Source organism: Rhinatrema bivittatum, chromosome 8 (genome assembly GCF_901001135.1).
Source record: "Rhinatrema bivittatum chromosome 8, aRhiBiv1.1, whole genome shotgun sequence".
In the NCBI taxonomy this organism is placed as follows: Eukaryota; Metazoa; Chordata; class Amphibia; order Gymnophiona; family Rhinatrematidae; genus Rhinatrema; species Rhinatrema bivittatum.
In genome coordinates this window covers 227873111-227897785 of record NC_042622.1, presented here as the reverse complement: position 1 = coordinate 227897785, position 24675 = coordinate 227873111, and the positions used below count along the sequence as shown (strand labels likewise).

The 24675-nt window shown below is 46.1% G+C and overlaps 1 protein-coding gene across 1 annotated transcript in view; it reads left to right on the top strand.

The window, feature by feature from the left end:
- Positions 1-24675, top strand: part of LOC115097614 — an 85272-nt gene that overhangs the window by 37372 nt on the left and 23225 nt on the right. The window contains exons 5-7 of the mRNA XM_029613554.1: positions 5197-5340; positions 13552-13641; positions 14216-14333. Of these exons, the coding sequence (XP_029469414.1) occupies positions 5197-5340; positions 13552-13641; positions 14216-14333 (352 nt within the window). The remainder of the gene's footprint in view (positions 1-5196; positions 5341-13551; positions 13642-14215; positions 14334-24675) is intronic.

The following is a 24675-nucleotide window of genomic DNA, read 5'->3' as shown; positions in this document are numbered from 1 at the left end:
ATATCCCGCGGTCTCATTTTTTTTGCTTATTTATAAGCTCGGCATTATTGTTCCATTGTCTATGTGCACGATATTTCCCGTGTTCTTTTGACTGATGAGGAGGAGAGCTTTTTGGAAATGCTGGCTAAATTTAATAAAATTATGATTTGGTCTAGTTATTTGAGAGCTCCTGCCTACCCCGCATTTACAGCGCTTAGCGATGTTGTGGCGTGAAAATCTGGGGGTTCCTAATGCTGCTGAACAATTGCTTCAGGCCTTTAAGGCAGTGTATCAGCAATTTATCTCGGCTAACATGAGGGAAATTCAGTACAAATTTCTTCATAGAACGCATATCTCCCGGGTCCTGGGTGTTACAATGAAAGTGTGGGACTCAGTTCTCTGCTTGAAGTGTAAGGTCTCTCAGGGGACCCTTTATATGTTTACGGGGTGTACAAAGTTGCAACCCTTTTGGAGTAAAGAGAGAGGGTTGTGGGCTGTCAAGTCCCCTGGTCGGGGATTGCTGGGCCTCTGGGGAGGAAGGTCTGCTTTGCCTTCTGGTGCTAAAAAAATTTCTTGCGATAGCTCTCCTCTTGGCAAAAAAGTCTATTTAATTAAATGGAGGTTGGAAGAGATCCTGGTGTCTGCTCAGTGATGTAGCAGCAAGTGAAGTTTGAAATGCATAAAAAAAAAAAAAAGAGGCTGCTTCGCTGAGGTCTTTTTCTGCACGGAGGGGTTATTATATACTTTGGCATAAGGTCAGACCTGCTGCATAAGTTGTATAGGCCATACTTTGCACCACTACAGATGTTTCGGTGCTCAGGGGGTTACCGCAAGAGGGTTCTTTATGCCTGCTGGCCATTGCTTGGAGGTACTGGATTGGAACTCTCCAGTCTCCCTATGGGTTATGTTTGGGGTGGTGTGTTTGGATATGGTTGTGTGTGTGTGATTGTGGTGGGGCTTTCTCATCTATCTTTCTAATATACTTTGCTATCTTTGGAAAAACTTGATGAGTCACTGGGCTACCTGTATTGGCTCTCTTATGTCAAGGTTAAGCCGTTGTTTTATGAATGTTTTTGTTTACTTGATTGTTGTGACCACGTGCCTTTATATTTTCTTTTGACTCAATAAAGGTGAAGTTATTAAAAAAAAAAAAAAAAAAAAAAAAAAAAAAAAAGGTCAATGGTATGTATGAGGGAGCCAGAAAAACTACTGGGGAGAAGGGGCGTTCAGTCAAAGAAACAGTGACAGGAGGATGGGGGCATGGAGATATTGGTGCAGATGGTGCCGGATTGGGGGAGTAGCGCAAAGGGCTGTGTAGGAAATCTTATATTTGGGATGCTAAGCCTCAATCATTGCTCTTGTTGGGAGAATGTTATGCTGGAGCAGCTGAGAAAGAGACTGTTGGGGAAAGGGTTGTGGGAGGGGGGGATTGACAGACTGGTGGGAACAGGGTTGGAGAATTGGGATAGAGAGAGACTGGTGAAAGAATTGAGAGAAAGTGGTGGGAGGATTGAGAGAAACTGATGAGGACAGGATGGTGGAATTTTAAGAGAGATTAAGACTGGTGAGAAAAGGATGGGACTTGATTGGTAGAGACAGGGTGGGGGGAATGAAAGATTGGTTGGAAGATTGAAAGAAGCCGGTGGGATCAAGAAAGGATTGAAATCCTGGTTAGGATAAGATGAGGGAATTGTGACAGGGAGACTGGTGGGCAGGTTGGGGGAACTTATAGAATACTATTGGTTATATTGGAGAAGAAGGGTCTCCAACAGATAACACCATATCATCCTCCCTCTCCTGCTCATCACAGGACCCCTATCCCCACCAACACCCCATATTTGTTGAGACTGTGAGGCTCTTTGGTACTGTGCATTCTGGTTATTTGGCTCTTAGTGCATGAGAGGTTGGCCTCCCCTGTGATATACGAATCGTCTTATCCCAGAATGTGGACTTCTGAGCAGGCTCCATCTCTGCACCGGCATCATTTTTCCATACCTTCTCAATGCCCACACACCTGGAACTGTTTGTTTCAAAAATGTATAGAAACCAGTTACAGGCTTAGTGGAGGCAAAAACCACATCACACATTAATTGAGGAGAGTCAGGCAAAGCTAAAAACGCTGAAGTTGGAGCCATGAGAAGTACTGGTGAGCAGGCAAACCATAAGGATGCAAAAGATTTTAAATGATTATTAGAAACCACATGTTCTAAAGACCTTTACTTATACAATGACTCCAGAAAATGGGAGCAACTTAACTTGAAATTTAGCATTGTCTCAGTGGAGTCTGTCTAGAACAGTGATTCTTAACCAGTGTGTCACCAAACACCAGCAGGTGTGTCACGTCTCCCGGTGTCCCACTGCCCCGTTGTGCTTTCCTTCTCCCTTTTTCCAGCCCCCGCGGGCCGATTGGAAGCCTCCTTGCTTCCTACCCCCACTGCCCAATGGGAAGCCTTCTTCATTCTGCCTGCCCCCACGCAGGCCAGTCGGAAGCCGCCTCCCCCTTCTACCAGCCAGTATGAGTAGGAAGAAGGGAGGAAACCTTTGATTGGCCGGTGAGGTAGGCATCACATAGCCCAGGGTTGGGAGGAATGGCAGTGTCAAACCCCGACGAAGCAAGGCCGCCACGGGAGTCCATCCCCGTGGCGGTGGAGGAAAACCCGACCCTGACCAAGCAATGCCACCACAAGAGCCCATCTCTGTGGTGGCGAAGAGGAAACCCGACCCCGACAGAGGCCACCATGGGAGCCCATCCCAGTGGTGGCGAATAAAGAAGGCCCACCGGAGTAAAGCCACGGTGGAACTGGAGCCCATCACTGCAGTGAAGAAAGAAGTTTTTGGTGAGAGTTTGTGTATGTGGGTGTGTATGGGTGCCTGGATGAGAGCTTGTGTCTGGGGGTGTGAATGGATGCATGGGTGAGAGCTTGTGTCTGGGGGTGTGAATGGATGCACGGGTGAGAGCTTGTGTCTGGGGGTGTGAATGGATGCACGGGTGAGAGCTTGTGTCTGGGGGTGTGAATGGATGCACTGGTGAGAGCTTGTGTCTGGGGGTGTGAATGGATGCACGGGTGAGAGCTTGTGTCTGGGGGGTGTGAATGGATGCACGGGTGAGAGCTTGTGTCTGGGGGGTGTGAATGGATGCACGGGTGAGAGCTTGTGTCTGGGGGGTGTGAATGGATGCACGGGTGAGAGCTTGGGTCTGGGGGTGTGAATGGATGCACGGGTGAGAGCTTGTCTGGGGGGTGTGAATGGATGCACGGGTGAGAGCTTGTGTCTGGGGGTGTGAATGGATGCATGGGTGAGAGCTTGTGTCTGGGGGTGTGAATGGATGCACGGGTGAGAGCTTGTGTCTGGGGGTGTGAATGGATGCACGGGTGAGAGCTTGTGTCTGGGGGTGTGAATGGATGCACGGGTGAGAGCTTGTGTCTGGGGGTGTGAATGGATGCACGGGTGAGAGCTTGTGTGTCTGGGGGGTGTGAATGGATGCACGGGTGAGAGCTTGTGTCTGGGGGGTGTGAATGGATGCACGGGTGAGAGCTTGTGTCTGGGGGGTGTGAATGGATGCACGGGTGAGGGCTTGTGTCTGGGGGTGTGAATGGATGCACGGGTGAGAGCTTGTGTCTGGGGGTGTTATCTGAAGGTCACTACTCTCTTCTCAAAGTCTGACGGACTGCTTGTTCTGTTCTGTGGGCCACAAAAAAGGGAGGCAGCATCCAAGGCCTCTGTTGCCAGATGGATTAAAGAAGCAATTGTCTTGGCCTTTAGGGAAGGGTTGCGGGTTCTGGACAGATGGATTGAGGGTTCACTTGACTAGGGTTCAGACCTTTTCATGGGCACAGTACAGGTTGGTTCCACCAGAAGATAATTGCAAGCCAGCAATGTGGGCCTCATTGCACTCTTCCGCTGAGCACTATAAGTTGCATGTTTAAGTCAAAAGCGATTAATTTTTTTGTGCAGGCATCCTGAAAGCAGCCTTGGCTTTTGCTTGGCCTGATCATACAGCTTAAGTACATCTCACACATCTGAACTGATCTGGGAGAACAATTAAGAAAGGTGAAATTTAAACTTACCTGTTAATTTCCTTTTCTTGAGTCCTGCCAGTCCAAATCCCATCCAGAAGCCAGCTAAGCTTTCAGGGACTTGCTGTTTGGTGTGCCAAGGAGAAAGGTTGGAATAAATTGATTTTATTATTTTTATTTTGTTAAGATCATTTGGTGGTAGTGTTCCAGTACTTTGGATTGATATCCCCCTTGAATTAAGAGAAGAAACTGATATAAAAAAAAGTTTACAAGAAATTTGAAAACTTGGTTTATGTCTCACTGTTTTGATATTTGATGTGGCTGTTATTGAGTGAATATGCAGTGGTCCATAATTGATGTGGCTAATGATATTGAGTAGAAATGAAAAAAAGAAGTCTGTGGGTCGACTTATTAATTACAATGTATTTGTTTGTGTATTAATATTTTGTTTTTAATTTTATGTATTTTATTATGTAATCTATTTTTAATTGTATATTGTTAATATGTTAAATCGATGCCCCAGGTTGTCCTTCCCTGTATGTAAGGTGCCTGGCTTAAGGAATAGCAAACAATCCTTGGTTGGGGCTCTGAGGAAAGGTTAAGATAATTAGAATGTTTGTGAGTTGTTTAGCCAGCTTTGACAGGAGTATATTGAGAAGATCCTCTGCTGCACCAGGCTATATAGAGTGAGGCCGATAGCATCCAATTAGTTGGATTTATTACCCACTTGTTTGAATACGAAATTCATCCAAAGTGGGAAACCTCTGTCTCCAGCTGCTGGTAAGGCGGCATAACCCACATGTCTAGACTGGTCTGGTGGGACATAAAGATACAAATTAATAGGTAAGTTTAAATTTGACCTTGGATGATGACTCTTCCTTGCAAAATATTTTGGGTTCTCAGTTGTCATTTGAGAGAGGTTCTGTAGTCTTTAGACAGGTTTGGAAGGTTGCCAGAGATGTGGCATGCAGCTGGGTGATTTTCTTTTGTAAGTAATTTAATAGTATCATTGTCTTTTCATACCTCTTTTTGTATCTTATTTAATTTTTTTCTATTCTCTCTTTGTTTCTTCTCCCTGAAAGACTGTTATTTCTCCAAAAACCCTTGATGCGATTTGCAGCCTTATTAAATAAAATCTGTGTATTCTGCTACTCTTAAAAGTTCATGAAGAGAAACCAAAGTATAATTTTTTTTCCACCAGCTTTAGGGTCAGGACAAATCCAGCAATTCTTGTCTGTCAGAAGAGGATTCCCTTACAAATGTACCCAGACTGGAGTCAATTTAAGCAATCTGCTGACCTTTCCTCGGTCAAACCCAAATCCAACTGTTTGCAAGGCCAATGAAGGTATGCCTGGATTACTGAATATCACGTATCAGGATAAAGTCTTTCAACTTTTTGTTGAATTTGTATCTATTTATATACCTTCCTTTCAGATATGATTAGGGTGGTTTACATAGTGAAACATATCAGTGGGGACCTGGTTTATGTAAGGATGCAAGAACGCCATTCTGTTTGAGCAGAAATATTTTACTTTGATTTCTGGATGATAGCTTCTGTGAACCAAAAGTTATATATTGCCTGTTAAGCTTCATGAAGAGCATTAGATTGCTTATAGATTAGACTTGCAAGCAGTACTGTGTAGAAAGAACTCAACACAGACAATGCACACGAACCTACACTATTAGACAGAATAGTGCACAACGTTAAAGCAGTGGAAATCCAGAAAACAAGTATCCCCAGAATCTAAACTTAGCACAGCGGTTATTGCCAAAGAGGTGTACTGCATAGCAAAAGAAAACTGAGTTAGGCCATTTCGAGAGCTACGCAATTCACAATTTCTGGCACAGATTCCAGTTGTTCTGCAGTTCTGTTGCAGAAAGTTTTCATTCATTGAACTCTAGGGAGTTCATCATAAGTAGCAAGTTAAAGCAGATGCTGTCAGTGAGTGGCTGGCTTTTAGGAAATTCATAAAGAATAGTCAGATGTATTTCCATACACACAGTCTGAAAACAAGAGGCGTGTGACCAAGTCCTGATGCACTGTTTCCTCCTTTGGTACATAAGAGTATGCCCAGGGTTATGGCATCTGCTATATGAATCTCTGGGTAAAAAATGCATCATTAAACATTAGAGACTGTGTTTCCCTCCAGGAACCAAGGCAAAAGATTGTCAGCTGGTGACCATAGGCACTGACCAAATGGCAGGGTAGCTTTAAACATGCCCAATAATATCCTCTAGGGATGTGCATCATTTTTATGACAAAATATCGTACGATATTTCATAATTCGTCATGTACCGGGGGTCCCTAAAAATGATAGGAAAACCCTACGAAATTGTGTGGTTTTCTTATTTTTTTTGGGGGGGGGGGGAGAAGAAAGGGCACACAGAAAAAAAACCCCACCCCAACCCTTCAGATCTAATTATTTACAATCCTCCCCCCCCCCCCCCCAAACTTGCCTAAAGTACCTGGTGGTCCAGCGGGGGTACCAGGAGCGATGTCCCCCTCTCGGGCTGTCAGCTGCCACTAATCAAAATGGCGCTGATGGCCCTTTGCCCTTACCATGTGACAGGGGCTATCAGTGCCATTGGCCGGCCCCTGTCACATGGTAGGAGCAATGGATGGCCTGCGCCATTTTTTTTAAGATGGCGCCGGCTGTCTAGAATTAATGTCAAGAATTAATGGGTGGGTCAGGATGGGGGATGCACCTATGCACAGTGATCTTATAAGATCAGTTTCCATATGGGAAACTATACTCAAGACGAATTTGAATAGTTTATTACCCTGAAAATCAGACCTGCTTGTGGCCCTTAGGTGGCAGAGTTCAAAAACACAAAGAAAGGTGAGATGGAACTATAAGGTTATAAAATAAGAATTATAGATTTTCTAGTAGCCATAATTAGAAAAAAAAGATATATAGAGATCGATACCTTTTGATTCAGGCGAGGACCTTGAGAAGGTCATCTAGACCAGTGTTTTCCAACCAGCCCTTGGAACCGACCCAGACAATTTGATCTTCCAGATATCCGTAATGAACATGCACAGGATATATTTGTTTGTATACCATGGAGACATTGCATGCAGATCTATCTCTGGCATATTGATTGAGAATATCTGGGAAAACAGGACTGGCCTGATTGGGTTCCAACAACTGCGTTGAGAATCACTGCCATAGTCTGTCCTCCTGTGTTCTGGTGAGATCACTGGACCTCCATCATCCTTGAAAAATGTCTGTCTAGCTTGGTCTTAAAAATCTTAAGTGATAGCTGTTCTATACGCTGTTCAGTTACTATTGTACTGACATTCAAAGAAAGCTGAGCACCTAACCTAAGCGTCAAAAGGTAGACACATTTTCAGCCAAATTTAGGAGTCTAAGATTTGGATGAACATTCTCTTACCTTTAGAAACCTAAAATTAAGACTCCTAAATTAGGACTGCTATCTATTCTTCTCTTACTTCATTGTACCCGATCCCACTCACTTTTTAGCTACCTAAATTTAGGATTGCTCTTTATTTTCCCAGCAGAAGGAGATTTTCATTTAGGTTCGTCAAAGTGCCTAACTCCTTAACAGGCTGGTGCAGAAAGCTGAGTGTTCAAACTGTGTGCTGAAATTTAGCACATAATTCCTAAAGCACAAATTACTTTGTTTTAAAATTCCTGATGCAGTAAGTTAATATGCTAATGCATCAGGAGTTAAAATGTGCACAGCACAGGCTGGACGCACATTTTAAATGCGTATGGCATTTTGGATACAGGGTCTGGCTGTAGAGGGAGGGGGATCTGAGTCTGGTAGCCAAGAGGCAGTGACATTTGAAAATGCTTGTTCCCTGTACGTACCAGGATCAGTCCAGACCGCTGGGTTGTCTCCCTTCCAGCAGATGGAGGGAGTCAGAGAAAAAAGCTGAAAGGCACCCCCCTCTTAACTTGGTGTGTCACCTGTGATCCTTCAGTATTTCTCTGACTCCAGCAGATAAGGGTGACAGAACCTGCGGTCTTGATCCTTTAAAAAAAAAAAAAAAAAAAAAAGGGGGGGGGGGGGGAGGTTTTGGCTAAAGAGTTTTCTTCTCCAGAGGTTTTTAGCCTCACTTATTGAATCTCTGGCTAAATCAAATTAGTTGACAAAAAAAAAGAAACAGACCGGTATTAGTTTAATTTAGAGGAACAGCTCAGATCTCCCAAGGCTCTGACCTTGGTTGAGGCACGGCTGGGGTTGGACACGCCGATAGCCGTTTCCCCGGAGATGCTTCTGATCCCGGTGAGTAGGGGGATTAACCGGTGGGCCGGTCCCTCCCCCTTGCATTCTGAGATGGGGGAATCCCTCGAGTGCTGCCTCCTGTGCTGTTTTATTGACGGGGTGTGCTAAGATTGTTTCATTCTTTCCCTGCACAGGTTCCCAGGGCTCTGGAGGGGCAATTTCACTGTTTTCCTTCTCACTTTTTCATTTTTGTCAGTTCAGGGATGCCGTGGGGCTCTTCATGCTCAGCATGTGGGGAGCCGGTGGTCCGACTCTCCCGCGATGGTCTGTGTCTGCGTTGCCTCCCCGGCAGTGAAGGACCGTCTGGGAGTAGCTCAGAGGCAATTTTAGAGCACTCTCATGGTGCAGGCAAAAGATTGCGGCTGGGCTCGGGCGGCCGGGTCCCCGTCAAGCACGGGAACGGCAGCCATTTTGCCTGCACCACGATCTCCCGTGTTGGATGTAGGGGGAGGGGCGGCTCATCCTCTGCTTTCCTCGCCAAGCCTGAGCCCTGTTAGGCCTCCGATTCAGGTGCCCGCCTCCTCTCTGACTCCTGATCCCCCCGCGGGGAAGGGGGCCTTAAAGGGCCAGCATTCCTTTTGATCGAAATTTGTACTTTTAATGCATAAAGCATTTTTAGAGGCTGAGGCAGAATCGCAGGCTACAGATTCTCTCAGAGGGGTCGAATGCCCCTAGGGGGAGGCCAGGCCGGGCATCTTCGGACCCCTTAGGACTTCTGTCTTTCGTTCCGGCTTCCTTTCCCACGGATCCACCTTCGCAGGACCCGCTCCTCGGGAATTTGGACGGGGGATGTTGTTGATGGGTCCACCCCGGTGGAGGGGGATGATCTGCGGGTGCTCCGGTTATTTCGGAGGGAAGAGCTGGATCCTTTGATTCCTCACGTACTGGGGGGAACTAGGTATTGAGGCTCTGCAACCAAGTGCGCAGCCTACCACAGTGGATCCTGTCCTTTCTGGGCTCCATTTCCTTTTCATCCAATGCTACTGGAGCTCATGACCCGAGAGTGGGAGACTCCCGAGACAAGCCTTCGGGTAGGGCGGGCTATGGAGAAGCTCTACCCGTTGCCGGACGATTCCTTGGATGTCCTTAAGATCCCTAAGGTGGACGCGGTGGTCTCTGCCATCACCAAGCGAACGACCATTCTGGTGGCAGGGGCTGCTGCTCTTAAGGATTTGCAGGATCGAAGGCTTGAGGTCCTTCTCAAATGGATCTTTTAAGTCTCGGCGCTGTGCATTCGAGTGGCAGTGTGCAGTAGCCTCATACAACGGGTGACACTTCGATGGGTGCAGCAGTTGCTCACCACGCAAGAGTTGCCTCTGGCGGAAGCGGAGCAAGTGGATAGAGTGGAGGCTGCTGTGGCTTACACCACGGACGCCTTATATGATCGTCTTCGGGCCTCCTCCCACACCATGGCGTCTGCAGACTCAGCTAGAAGGCTTTTGTGGCTCCGTAACTGGTCGGTCGGTCGATGTTTCCTCTAAAGCCCATTTGAGTAATTTTCCCTTTAAGGGAAAATTCTTGTTTGGGGATGATCTGGAAGCCCTCAAGTCCCTAGGTGACAAGGTCTACAAATTGCCGGAGGATAAGCCCAGAACCTCCAGGGCCTTTGGTTCAGCTTGACCTTGGTTCCGAAATCAGTGCAGGTTCCACCAGGCCAGAGCACCTGCCTTTTTTCCCTGGCAGCCGGCTCAGAGGTCTCAGTCTTGGCCTTATTCCTTTCGTGGCCGCAGGCCTCTCCGTGATGGGGGTCCTCAGGGATCGGCTGGGGGCAAGTTGGCCCAGTGAAGTTGTGCAGGCCCACTTATTTGCCGATGATAGGCGGCCGCCTTTCTCAATTCTTCAAGGAATGGGTTAAGATTGCGTCGGATCAGTGGGTGCTAAGCATTGTCGAACATGGTTATGCTTTGGATTTTGCTCACCCGTTGCGAGGCCTGTTTTTGATGTCGCCATGCGGACCTCATGCGAAGCGGTCAGCAGTAAGTCAAACCCTGGAGTGGTTTGAAAGCCTTAGGAGCCATTGTTCCGGTCTTACAGGTCCAGCAGATACTTCATCTATTTCGTGGTTCCAAAGAAGGAGGGCTCCTTCTGCCCGATCTTGGACTTAAAGAAGGTGAACAAGACACTTTCGGGTACCTTATTTTCGCATGGAAACTCTCCAGTCAGTCATTGCGGCCGTCCACTCCGGCGAATATTTGGCTTCTTTAGACCTGATGGAGGCGTATCTTCACATAGGGATCAGCGAGCGTCACTGGAGGTATCTCAGGTTCATAGTCTTGGGGGAGCATTACCAGTTCCAGGCGCTCCCATTCAGATTGGCGACGGCTCCTCGGGTTTTCACCAAGGGTCATGGTGGTTATAGCAGCGGCCCTCAGGAGGGAGGGGATTTTGGTTCATCCCTACCTGGACGATTGGCTCATCTGTGCGAAATCAGAGGAACTTTGCAGGGCAGCAGTTCAGTCAGTGTTGCTCCAGCTTCGATCTCTCGGGTGGATTGTCAATTTTGCCAAGAGCCAGTTAGTCCCGTCCCAAGTTCTGAACTTCTTAGGCTCTCGGTTCGACACGTATGTCGGCAAAGTCTTCCTCACGCAGGAGTGAGCCAACATGTTAATGGTGCAAGTTCATTGGCTGTTGTCGCTACCGCTACCCCGGGTTTGGGACTACTTGCAGGTTCTTGGTTCTATGGCGTCTACTCTGGAGTTAGTTCCTTGGGCCTTCACTCATATGCGACCGTTGCAGAGGGTGTTACTTTCTCGTTGGGATTCAAAGTCGGAGGAGTTCCAAATCCGATTACCACTTTTGGAACCTACCAGGTCGCCAGCACCTAGATCCCGGAGAGTGGGAGCTGTCCAAGGAGGCGATGCATCTACTGATTCGTTGGTGGGGCATGCCTCGCCTAGACTTGATGGCGACTCAGAGGAATGCAAAGGCGGCTCAGTTTTTCAGTTGCCGCAGGGAGCATGGGTCGGAAGGGGTGGATGCGCTAGTCCTCCCCTGGCCTCGCGACATTCTGCTTTACGTCTTTCCTCCCTGGCCGTTGCTGGCAAGGTCTTACTCTGATAGAGACTCACACAGGGTCCTTCATCCTCATGGCCCTGACGGCCGTGGTTCACAGATCTGATCAACTTAGCGGTCGACGGTCCGGTCCGCCTTAATCATCTACCGAATCTTCTTTGACAAGGTCCAGTATTTTTCAATCGAGTGGATCGATTTTGTCTAACGGCCTGGCTTATGAAAGGAGACAATTGAGGAAGAAAGGATATCCTGATTCGGTTATTTCCAACCTCCTGCAGGCGTGCAAGAAGTCCACTTCGCTTGCCTATGTTAGAGTCTGGAAGGTTTTCAATACCTGGTGCAGCGGGTTGAATGTGTCCCTGTGTTGCTCCTCTATTGTTCATATTCTGGCGTTCTTGCAGGAGGGTCTGAAGAAAGGCTTGGCGTGCAGTTCTCTTCGAGTGCAGGTAGCGGCCCTTGGATGTTTGCGGGGAAAGATTGACGGAATTTCTCTTGTAGCTCATCCGGATGTGTCACGTTTTCTGAAGGGCGCTAAACATTTGAATCCTCCTGTCAGACAAGTGTGACCTTCATGGAGTTTGAATCTGATTCTCCGTGGCTTGTGCGGTCTTCCTTTTGAGTCTCTCAAAGGGCTACTTTGAAAGACCTGGCACTCTAAGACGATTTTCCTGGAGGCTATCACTTCGGCAAGGCGAATATCAGAGCTTCAAGCGTTGTCCTGTCGAACCTTTTCTCCGAATTTCAGATTCAGGAGTATCCCTTAGAATGGGTCCCTCATTCCTACCAAAGGTGGTGTCTGGGTTTCATTTGAATCACTGTGGAGTTGCCTGCTTTTATGGACTTGGATCGTGATTCTTCTCAGGCTCACGACTTGCGCAGGTTAGATGCGCGGCAAATTCTACTTTGATATTTGGAGGTAACCAATGCCTTTCGGTTGTCTGATCATCTGTTTGTCTTATGGAGTGGTCCTAAGAGAGGCCAGAAGGCATCCAAGGCCACCATTGCTAGATGGTTGAAGGAAGCCATATCTTTGACATATATCTGTCTTTGCTGCACAATACCAGACAGTTTAAAGCCGCATTCAATCAGATCTCAGGCGGTGTCTTGGGTGGAGAGTCAGTTTGTCTTGCCGCAGGAGATTTGCAGAGCGGCTACCTGGAAATCTTTACATACCTTTGCTAAGCATTGCCGTTTGGATGTCAGTGATCCAGATGTCTACTGCTTCGGCAGCAGTGTTCTTCGTGCGGGACTCTCCAGGTCTCACCCCATTTAGGGCAGCTTGGGTACATCCCGGAGGTCTGGGCTAATCCTGGTACATACAGGGAAAGGAAAATTGGTTCTTACCTGCTAATTTTCGTTCCTGTAATACCAAGGATCAGTCCAGACGCCTGCCCATGGATCCTAGAGAGTCTGTCCTGTCTCATTGGTTTCATTCTGCAGAATATTTTAAAGTGAACAGCATTCAAGTTACATATGAAAGTACTCTCTCCGTGTAAATAAGTTATGCAGTTTTCATTAGGCTCTTAATATAGCCATTGCTTCTTAAGTTTGTGGTTATAATATATATTTCATTCTGCTATGGTATGGATTATACTGAAGGGATCGCAAGTGGCACACTAAGTTAAGAGGCCTTTCAGCTTTTTTCTCTGACTCCATCTGCTAGAAGGGAGACACAACCCAGCGGTCTGGACTGATCCTTGGTACTACAGGAACAAAAATTAGCAGGTAGGAACCAGTTTTCCTTTTTACAGTACTGGCACCATCTAAAAAGATTTACTGGAGCAGATCTCTGGATAGCTTTGGCCCTGAGTGTATATGACTTACTAGCTCTTCTAGTTGCAACTAGAAACAGTATATTGGTGGTATTGAGATCAGCTTAGCATGCAGCCACTCTTATCCTGCTTCCATTCAGTGTTTCACACCTTCCTGCAGCCAGCCCCTAAGCACTGACATTACTAGTGCTGGAAACTTTACTCCACTGCAGACCAGGAGTAAAGAAAATGTGAATTAAGCAGCACACTTCTCAACATTGTGGGATAATACCATGCAAATGTGGGCATTAAGTATTTCCATGCGAGGGCACTAAGCAGGAGACAGTTTTACATGCACATTTTGTGCACATAAAACTCTTTGCTGCATTGGTTTACATGACAAAATGCATGCACAACCACAGGGAAAACTGTGTTCTGCTGAGTACACACTGTATTGCATTGGTCTGTAATCTAGGCACCTAGATCTTTTAGATACCAACACCTGTGCTATTGCAGAACTGACATCTGTTTTGTTTTAGGCCATTCTGTTGCGAAATCTAAAGATGTGAAGCGAACTATGTATAGGAGTAAATCCCTCCATGATAAAGCTGAAAGATCTTCTGGTCCTGGTAAGGAGAAATTTAATATTTGCTCAAAACTTAAGTTTTGAATATATTTTTTCTAGTTGGTATGTGATTTTTAGCACTGCTTTCCGCTGAAGCTGTTGAGCTGGCTTAGTTTTTTGTGTGCTGTTTAAAGCATTTGGAAATGTGTAATGTGTAAAACCATAGACCCTGTACTCTGGGCTTAAAATTTTTTTCCTTTAACAAGCTTAATTAGTCATCTAAACTTTTGCCCATTGACACAGCCCAGTAAAAGTGGGGTATTTTCAGCTGTGGATGTTGCCGTCTTGCTATACAGAAGATTAAGTGGAAGAGGGCAGGAGACCTGTGTGCTGAGAGTTCAGTGCAAGGCCTTTGAGTTGTTGGACAGCTCAACATTACAGTAGTGATAGCTGATAATTGGGTGTGTTCAGGATTCCATTTGTGGCCAAGTTGCTGAGTTGTTAGGCAGAGTCTTAGATACCCTTCCCCCCCCCCCCCCCCCCACTACTATATATTTGAAAATTAACATTTTTAGTCTAAAAGGAAATATTTTCCTGAGTACTCATGGAACTTTATATGTACCAATCATTCTTTGCAGACTCACAACCTCTGCAATCAGAACACTTGAAAGCCATGGACACAATTGACCACCTCATGCATAACGCAGTCGGCATTTCGAAAAGGAAACTCGTGGACAAGGAGAAACCGCCTTTTTGGTAAGGCAGCTGAAAACGTGTTATACCCACTTACTGCTAAAGGCTGACCAGGTCTGTCTATGGAAGGGTAATTTCTCTCCTTTGTAGTACAGGCTAAGAGTTGATAAAAGGAAATCGCTTGGTAATAAATTCAGATGACTCCAGAATCTGTGGTTGCAAAATAGGTCTGTTTACATTTACAGAAAGAGTGCATTTACGAGTTCACTCCACAGGACATTTCTTAGTCTGAGCATATCACATTTAGTGCTTTGAAGCCGGTGAAGAAAATAACACAAACTAATCTTTTCACTCACTATAGGCATGTGCTCCTCAATGAAACCGAGCCACGGGAATATTCAGACTCACAAATGTCCAAACTGCTGCCTTCCGTTTCATCCTGCTACGTCACTCCAAGTGAGACAAGTGGGTTATATCCCCCTACCAGCAGATGGAAGCAGAGAACACAGTTTTCCTTGGTGACATCGCCACTATTTAGTGGTGGTGCAGCACAGGAACAACTCAGTATTCTCAGATGATAGGACGTAGTGGTGGTGCAGCTGGATTTTCACTAGGCCTGCCTCTCCTTTTTACGTGGGATTTGGCAGCAGGAGTGGTTAAGGGCCAGGCACCTGATATGTCCAGTGTAGCAAGCCCGCAGTTTGAGCTCCCAGTCTCAGATGCAACTTAGTAGAGCCCAAAGGGGTTTAATTTGGCAAATATTAAAATTAAAAAAAACAAAAATTAGAGTGAAGGAGTCCTGTGCTTTAGAAAAGATCTCAACTTACTTTATTAAAAATTTGTAAACCACCTATCAATAATTTCATACTTGTCTCCCTCTCCCCATCCTCTATCTGCTCCAATGGTGTGAAAGCCTGTGAAGCTGGGGAAAAAAAAGAGCAAAGTTAAAAGGAGCTGAGGTGACTGCCTGCTTCAGTAAGTGATTTAGGGGGAGATTGTATTTCAGCCAGTTCTGGTTTGTCTGTTCCACGCTTGTGTAAGGAGAAAGTAGGCCTTAACGTCCTCATGAACAAAGTGAAGCATGGCCACGAGTGAGGAGCCTGCAGCTGTAGGCGTGCTGCTTGTGCAATAGGCCTCCTTTGCACCATGTACCTCCAAAACAGGGATATTCTCGGGAACGCTTTCCGATCTCAGATCTGTCAGCTGCATCTGCGGAAGTAGAGTGGAAAGACTCTTTTGCTATGCTGTGATCAGAGCATAGGCTAGGATAGACTTTGGAATCACTGGTTTTGGTAGGATTAGCTGCTATTTTGGATTCTTTCTCTGCATGTCTCATGGCCTTTCCAGTTCCGTAAGGATGATTCGGTAAGGTTTAGTTCTTTTGGGGGATCTGAGTGTTGACCTCCTTGATAGTTAAAGCAAATCTGCCTCTCCTTTAGAGTGTACATTCTATGGGTGATTTTTCTCTATTATAATTAATTTGTACATCAGGTCTCTGTAGTTCAGTAGTCTAGTGAGAGGGGGAGATCTACGAATCTAGAGCTTTGCTTTAGGCGGCGATTTAAATGCCCTATAAACTTTAAAAACAAAAAATTTCTTCAGCTGCTCCTTTCTCCTTTACAGGCCGATACAGAAAAAATCGCGGGAGAGCGGGCAAGCGCCCGCTTTCCCAGTGCACGCACAGGCCACTCTCCTTGTGCGTGTGATTCAGAAAAAAAATTTATTCAAATTAGGGCCCGCGCTAAAAAGAGACGCTAGGGACACTAGCGCATCCCTAGCACCTCTTTTTGGACAGGAGAGGCGGCTGTCAGCGGGTTTGACAGCTGACGCTCAATTTTGCCGGCGTCTTTTCTCAAATCTGCTGACAGCCACGGGTTTGGAAATCGGACGCCGGCAAAATTGAGCGTCCGGTTTTCAAGCCGCGGGCCAATTTAAAATTCTTTTTTATTTTTGATTATTTTAAACTTTTGGGACCTCCGACTTAATATCGCCATGATATTAAGTCGGAGGGTGTACAGAAAAGCAGTTTTTACTGCTTTTCTGTACACTTTCCCGGTGCCGAGAGAAATTAACGCCTACCTTTGGGTAGGCACTAATTTCTGAAAGTAAAATGTGCGGCCTGGCTGCACATTTTACTTTCTCTATTGCGCAGGAATAACTAATAACCAATAACTAATAACTCTATCGTGCGGGAATAACTAATAACCACTCCACTCTGTTAAACCGCCTCTCAGACATCGGTCTATCAGGATCCATATACAGATGGTTCAGTTCCTTCCTAAGCAACAGAAGCTTCAAAGTCAAAATCAACAACAAAGAATCAACCAGCTTCAAATCATTGGTAGGAGTTCCCCAAGGATCCTCCTTATCTCCCACCCTTTTCAACATCTACCTCCTCCCCCTCTGTCAGCTGCTAACAAACCTAAAATTAACACACTATCTCTACGCTGCCGACGTACAGATTCTGATCCCCATAAAAGAGTCCCTCTCAAAAACTCTTATATTCTGGGAAAATTGCCTCCAAACTATCAACCACCTCCTTAACAGTCTGAACCTGGTCCTAAATGCATCCAAGACTGAACTCCTTGTCATCTCTTCTGACCACACTGCTGCCTTGCTTCAGTCCCCTCTCCCTACCCAAATCACACAAGTAAGAGACCTCGGAGTAATCCTTGACAACCATTTGAACTTAAAGAAATCTATTAACAACACTACAAAGGACTGCTTTTACAAACTTCAAGTCCTAAAAAGGCTCAAACCCCTCCTCTACTTTCATGATTTAAGGACAGTCCTCCAAACCACACTCTTTTCCAAGATCGACTACTGCAACGCACTTCTCCTGGGACTCCCCTTCTCCCCTTCTCCCCTTCTCCACCACAAAACCACTACAGATGCTCCAGAACGCGACAGCTAGAGTCTTGACCAATACCAATCGCGGAGATCACATCACTCCCATCTTATGCAACCTGCATTGGCTACCAATATACTATAGAATCTTACACAAGTCCCTCCCCTTAATCCACAAAACTATCCACAAACAACTCCTACTTGACCTTCAGATCCCGCTCAGACTCCACACATCATCCAGACCCATCAGAGAAATATACAAAGGATCTCTACACGCCCCCTCAATCAAAGCCACACGCCACACTGCCACCAAAGAACGAGCATTCTTGATAGCAGGACCTACTATTTGGAATAATATTCCACCAGACCTCAGACTGGAACCCTGCCTACAAACATTTCGGAAAAAACTCAAAACCTGGCTATTCCGACAAGCTTTCCCATAATCAGCCCGAATCGGGATCATTACAATTTAAGCTCGCTTCGCTATATATGTAGTTAAGCCCCTTATATACGCTATGTTGTCTCTCTCTCTTTCTCTTTCTCCAGATTCCACGTTGCTACTCCTTGTTAAATGTAACTATTGCCTCCTGTAAATGACCTCTTGTTGTTTGGTCGTTAACGAATGTTATCCCCCAGGTTCCATGTAAACCGATTTGATATGACCCATGTCATGAAGATCGGTATATAAAAGAAATAAATAAATAGGGCCATCAACATGCATTTGCATGTTGCGGGCGCTATTAGTTTCGAGGGGGGAGGGGGTTGGACACGTGTTTTCGACGGGCTATTACCCCTTACTGAATAAGGGGTAAAGCTAGCACGTCAAACGTGCATCCAAACGCGGGTTAACAGTACAGCGGAATAGTACAGCGGAGCGCACTGTACTGTATTGGCCTGTTACTGAGGAGAGGCTCTTTGAAAAAGCTAGCTGTGCTTCCTTGGGAAGAGGAAAAAATGTTTTTAGAAACTGAGGTTGACATGGTTGTGTCTTTTCCATACGTATGAGATTGGGGCACTACTCGATCAGGATGCGTCGTCATTGTGAATTCCTGTTCTCAAAGTTGAAGGGACTTATGACTGGGACCTCATTATTAAGAGGGTTCATGAGTCCTCTAAGGTCTTTCCTCCTCCTCTTAGAGGAGATATTTTCTGAAAGGTGTTCCTCTGAGAGCAGCCTCAAGGGAGTGAAAAATTGTATTAAATTGTATCCTAAGAAGCAGTCCAGCGTTTGTTGCCTTGAGTAGGCACTCTGGTCTCAGCGGTTACTAGTAGAACCTCTTCCCATTAGAAGGTGGTACTTTGTATCAGGCCCTCAGGATAGGAAGATGGAGCTGCCCTTAAAGCCCTGTCTTTTCAGATTTTTATTTGCAATGAATGAAATCTGCTGCTGCTTTTTTAGCTGATTCCCCTTATCTTTTCAGAATTTCTTTTAGGTTGGTGGCTTCATCCATAGCAGCTAGAAACTTCTCTGGCTCTGTGACTGGGCAACAGATTTGTGGTGTAAGTCTTGGCAGGGTAAGCTTCCCTTTGAAGGACAACTATTTGGAAAATATTTGGAACAACTGGTTAAGAATGTTGGATAATCCACTGTTGCAGAAGCTCTCTGAAAAACATAGAGCCAACAAGTGTTGTGGTCAAGTGCGGAACTCTAGACATTGACCTGGAAAGCAGTTGTTTTCTTATTCCTTCAGGTCCAAGGACCAGCCCAGAATCGAAGGCCTGACTTAGCTAGCTCTTCACAATGAAACTCAGTGGGTTTACTCCTTGGTACCCTCCAGTAGGAGTGTCATCCGCATTGCCATGCCAATTCCTGATGCTCGAAGGCATGTATCTCAACCAGCAGAGATTAATATTTCAGAATACTATCTGAAGACTCCAGCTGTTTGCAGGCCTAGCCTCTGGTTCCTGACTTAGGACAGGGATGTGCTCATTATTGCTCTTATGTTGTGGTTCCAAAGAAATAAAAACCATGAGACCTTCTTGATCTAAATGGTGTATTCAGCGTTCTCTGATTTCCTCACTTCTGGATGCAATCTTTTCTTTCTGTTCCAGTGGTGGTGGTGCAGGAAGACAAGTTTATTTCATCCCTGGTCTTTTTGGCAGCTTATTTTCACATTCCTATTAGGATAGAAGATTAAAGGTATCCTGGTTTCTGCTGGATCATTTTCTGTTCAGAGTGCCTTTCTTTTTCCAGAGTGATGGTAGTTTGTCGAGGCCTCTTTAGGATAAGAGAGTATTATGTTTTTTTCTTATCTAGATGCTTGGCTGATCAGGGCCATGTCTTGTCACAAAGGCCTTAAAGCGTTCAACAAAGTAGTCTGAGTTTTTAGAAGGCCTGGGCTGGGTGGGCGGACAGTTTTGTGAAGAGCAAACTTCTTCCTACTCAGTCCTTGGAATACTAGGGAGCATGGTTTGATTCCAATATATGTTTGGTGTTTCTAATGACACAAAGAATAACCTAAATTGTTCTCCAGGTTTAGAGGTTGTTTGCTCTGGGAAACCTGTAAGCTTAAGATTATCTCAGTTGTTGGGTTTTCATGGCAAGCATTTTGGATCTAATTCCCTGGATTAGGTCTCTCATGAGACCACGCCAATCCTCCCTTTCTCTGGTCACCCTATTCTCAGGATTTCAAGTTTTGCTTCCCTGTGAGGAGTGGTTTCGTTTTGGTGGATGATCCCTCAGAATCTATTGATGGGCATGAGCCTGATACTATCCTTGTGGATACTACTCATGAACTTTGTGAGCCTGTTGGGTTGGGGAGTGTATTGTCTGGTTCATATAACTCAGGGGCTTTGGTCTGAGGAGGGAGGTCACTTGGTCTATCAATAGTTTTTGGAAACTGGGCAATAAGATTAGCCTTTAGTTACTTTCTTCCCTTCAAGGGGATGGCACTCATAGTGCTCTCCAGCAATGCAATACCAGTCGAATATGACAGCAGACAAAGAGATACCCAAAGTCCTGGGGTATTGGAAGAGTCATATCTCCTCTTCCCTTGGTTGGAGGAAAATCTCCAGCTTTTGACAGTGGCTCATATTGCTGGTTAGGAGTATGTTCAAGCCAATAATTTGGGTTTTTTTGAGGGTGTAAATAAACTTGTGGATAAAGGTGAGCCAGTTAATATAAGGTGTATCTAGATTTCCAGGAAGCATTTTACAAAGTCCCTCATGAGGCTGCTTAGGAAATTACAAAGTCATGGGATAGGAGGGGCAGTGTCCTATTTCTCTGTACTCAAGCAGGCCAATCCACACCAGTGGGTTATGCACCTTTATCAGCAGATCGAAACAGAGTAAAGCTGACTTGCTGATGTCATGGACATATAGCCCTGCCCTGACATCAGCCCGCCAGTATTCTCCATCTCCTGTAGGGGATTGCTTGTAGTGTGTGTGTGTGTGTAAAGAAATAAAAAAACAAAAAACAAACAAACCCCAAAGAGAAGAAATAGAAGATTTGGCGCACCACTTGAGCTCCTGAGGTGACACCTGTTTCTTCCCTCCCTCAGTTTTGCATTTTAAGTCTGATAGCCTGGCAGGCATTGACTTAAAAAAAAAAAAAAAAAAAAAAGCTGTTTGAGGACGAGGGATCTCCTTCTGCAGGAACTAGGCTGGATAGTCAACTTGGCCAAGAGCAGTTTACAGCTGTCTGAGTATCTCAGCATATGATTCGATATGGAGCAGGGCAGAGTTTCTGCCAGTCACATTCAGAAATTAATTACTCAAGTTCAGGCCCTGAGAAGAGCTATTTGCCTGACAGTGTGGTCTTATCTGCAAGTCCTAGGGTCGATGGCAGCTACGTTGGATGTTCCCTGGGAGAAGGGCGCATGAGAGGCCCCCTTCAGCACACCTTGCTCTCCCGGTGGAATTCGCAGTCCCAGGAGTACACAGTGAGACTCCACTTGCCATTGGCAGTGAGCGTCCATTTTATGTGGTGATTTCAAGCAGATCCATCTCAGTATGGGCGCTTCCTTGGAGACATCTGACTTGTTGGTGCTCAGGACAGATGTGAGCCTTCTGGGTTGGGGTGCTCTCTGTCATGAGTTGGTAGCACAAAGTCGAGGAGTGGCAGTGGACCATTAATCAGTTGGTGGCGCGTGCAAACTGGCAAGCTTGCGGATCGCCAAAGAACTGGAAGCTCGATCTGTGAGGGTAATGTCAGCCACTAGGGTGGCCTACATCAATCATCAAGGCAGAACTGGAAGCCAACAGGTATCTGTGGCGATAGATGCGCTCATGGTGTGGGCTGAACAACATTTCCAGACATATGTCTCCCACATTGCTGGGAAGGACAGTATATCGGAAGACTTCCTCAATAGGTGGACCTTGGACCCAGGGTTCTGGGAATGGCAGACAAAGTCTTTCAACTCATAATGACGCACTGGGGTCACCTGTATCTGGATTAGCTGATGATCTCTGACAACGCAAAGATACCATGGTTCTTCAGTCGTTGAAGGTATATGAGAATGATAGGTACTGATGCTCACTTTCAGGTGTGGCCACAAAGCAGAATATTGTAATCCTTTCTGCCATGGCTGTTGACAGGCAGGATCATTCAAAAGATTACGAGTCAGACTCTAGTCTCTGTTCATGGCCTGCCGTGCCAATGTTCGTTCCTTCTCCCGTTGGGGTTGGGGGACTGGGCAGCCTGGCGGGTTGAGCGGCCCCCAGTGGGCTAGGCCCTGCTCTTAGGCTTTTTTCTTGCATACCACATGGTAGGCTGCGGTGGCCATTTTTTGCACGCTCTTGTGCATGTTCTGCTGCTCTCTATAGGCCGTTGGTGTGTGCAATGTGTCGGCTCTGTGCACCTGTTGTGCGCTCAGTTTTTGGACGTTCTTTTTTTATGCAGACAAACCTTTTTACATTCTTAACTTGGTGCATAGGTTGTATGCACACATTGCCATGCTTTCTTCTAGGCGCTTATTTTTTGGGTGCATTTTATTTTTGAGCGTGAGCCATTCTGACGCATGTTTACCACAGCGATGGCACCGGTAGGCAAGAAGCCTTAAGCATCTTCCTATTTGTGTTGCCTGTCATATTAGGGCTTCTCAGCCTGACCTGGCTTCTAACTGAATCAGCGCTGCTCAGACGCTTAGGGAGAGTTGTCTTCCTCGAATTTTGCTAAGCCTGGCTCTTCCCATTCTGAGGATGGGTTTGTCATGGCCTTGATTGGGGGGGATGCCAGATCTTGGCTTTCCCTGGACTGGCTCCTCCATTGGTGAGGACAGTTCTGTGGGACCCGCTCCAGTTCTTTCTGAGCTTGGTCTGGACCCAGCTGCTTTTTCTTGGGTGGAATTTTTTCAAGGCTTACAAGCCTTTCTTCAGGCACAGTTCTCCACTTCCCCCATTTCTGTCTGATCGGACCCTCAGCTGGTGGCTCCTCCTCTTCCAGTCCTGTGCTTAAGCGCCCGGGCTTGCCTTTGCTCCCTGTGGGTGTTCCCGTCAGGAATCTGGATGGCACTGATGATGAGGTTGATCCTGATTCCCTAGAAGATGGGGAAATTTCTCCAGGGCTGGAACCGTATTGAACCATGTTGCGGTTCTTTCGTAGAGATGAACTGTCGGCCCTGATTTCCCAGACCTTGAAACAGCTGGGTGTTCCTGGTTCGGATGCTATGTCAGAGCAGAGGAAGAATCCCATTTTGGTTTCCTTGCATAAAACCTCTTATTTTTTCCTGGTGATGGATGCCATCCAGGAATTGATTGATCTGGAATGGGATGCTTCAGAGGCAAATTTTAAAGGGGGGTCGGACATTGGAAGTTCTATACCCCCTGGATCCGGCTGTGAGAGGGCGTTCGCATTTCCCCCAGAGTGGATGCTCTGGTATGTGCTGTCTCTAAGTGGACAACTATCCCTGAGAGGGAGGAGCAGCCTTGAAGTATGTACATGATAGAAGGATTGAGGCTATTCTTAAACAAGCCTTTTGAGGTAGTGGCAATGAATTTACAGATTGCCTCCTGTTGTGCCCTATTGACAAGATCTTGTCTGCTTCTCTCTCAGGAGGTTGATTAGTCTGAAGGTAATTCCAAAGCGGCTATGGAGCCTGCTGCCGCCTTTATAGCAGATGGAGGCTGTGATTTGATCCGGACCTCAGCCAGAGGAGTGGCTTCGGTGATAGTGGCCAAGCATCTACTCTGGTTGTGAAATTGGACAGCTGACACAGCTTCCAAAGGCGATCTTACCAAGATGCCCTTTAAAGGCTTGCTCTTGTTTGGGAGCAAGTTGAAGAAACTGGCCAGTAAGTGGGGTGAGTCTGGTGCCTCAGTTGCCAGAGGATAGGAAACAGTTACAGTGCTCCTTTGGTATGAGTGGTCATTTCCAGGGTTCTAGGTGTTTTCGTCCCTACAGAGGAATAACCTTTCAGCAGACTCTGCCTTTCAGTAGGTTGCTGTCCTTTTGTCCTCGGCAGCCCAAGAGAGGAGCAGACTCAGGTGGTGGACCTTCATGAGCTTCCCAATGAAGGTTTGCTGACCCATCTTCCAGAACAGGAAATAGGGGTAAGTCTCTTTTTTTTTTTTTTTTTTTTATTGGAGGTGGGTCAAGATCACGTTGGACCAGTGGGTCCTGGAGGTGATACGCGAAGAGTTGGCACTGGAACTTAGTGGTATTCCTCAGGATGTGTTCATGGTGTCCCCTTGTCACTCCCCGCCGAAGAAGCAGGCAGTGGAGTTCATGCTTCAAAGGCTCCTCAGACTGAGGGCTGTGGTTTTGGTACCCATGTCTCAAGAATGTATGGGGCGATATTCCATTTATTTTGTTGTGCCCAAGAAGGAGGATGCCGTTTGTCCCATCTTAGATCTCAAGAGGGTCAACCATCACTTGAAGGAAACCTTACGCTGTGTAATAATGGTGGTGCAATCGGTGGAATTTCTGATCTCCTTGGATCTGTTAGAGACTTATCTTCATATTCCCATCCGATTGGAACACCAACACTTTCTATGCTTTGCAGTGTTGGGGCGCCATTAACAGTTTTGGGCGCTGCCTTTTGGTCTAGCCACCATTCCCAGAACGTTTTCCAAGATTATGGTGGTGGTAGCAGCGGCCTTGCAAAAAGAAGGAATCCTGGTGCACCCGTATTTGGACAGCTGGCTGATTCGAGCCATGTCTCAGATGCATTCCACGTATTAAGAAAAGTTGGAAGGAAGGCAAAACGATTACCGGCATGGTTAAAAAGTGAGGTGAAAGAGACTATTTTAGCCAAAAGATCTTCATTCAAAAACTGGAAGAAGGATCCATCAAAAGAAAATAGGATAAAGCATAAGCATTGGCAAGTTAAATGTGTAAGACAATGATAAGACAGGCTAAAAGAGAATTTGTTGGCTGTAGAGGCAAAAACTCACAAAAACTTTTTAAATATATACAAAGCAGAAAGCCTGCAAGAGAGTCAGTTGGGGATCATTGCATGATCAAGGGGTTAAAGGGGCAATTAGAGAAGATAAGGCCATTGCGGAAAGATTAAATGATTTCTTTTCTTCGGTGTTTACTGAAGAGGATGTTGGAGAGATACCAGTTCCGGAGAAGGTTTTCAAGGATGATAATTCAGATCAACTGAACCAAATCACAGTG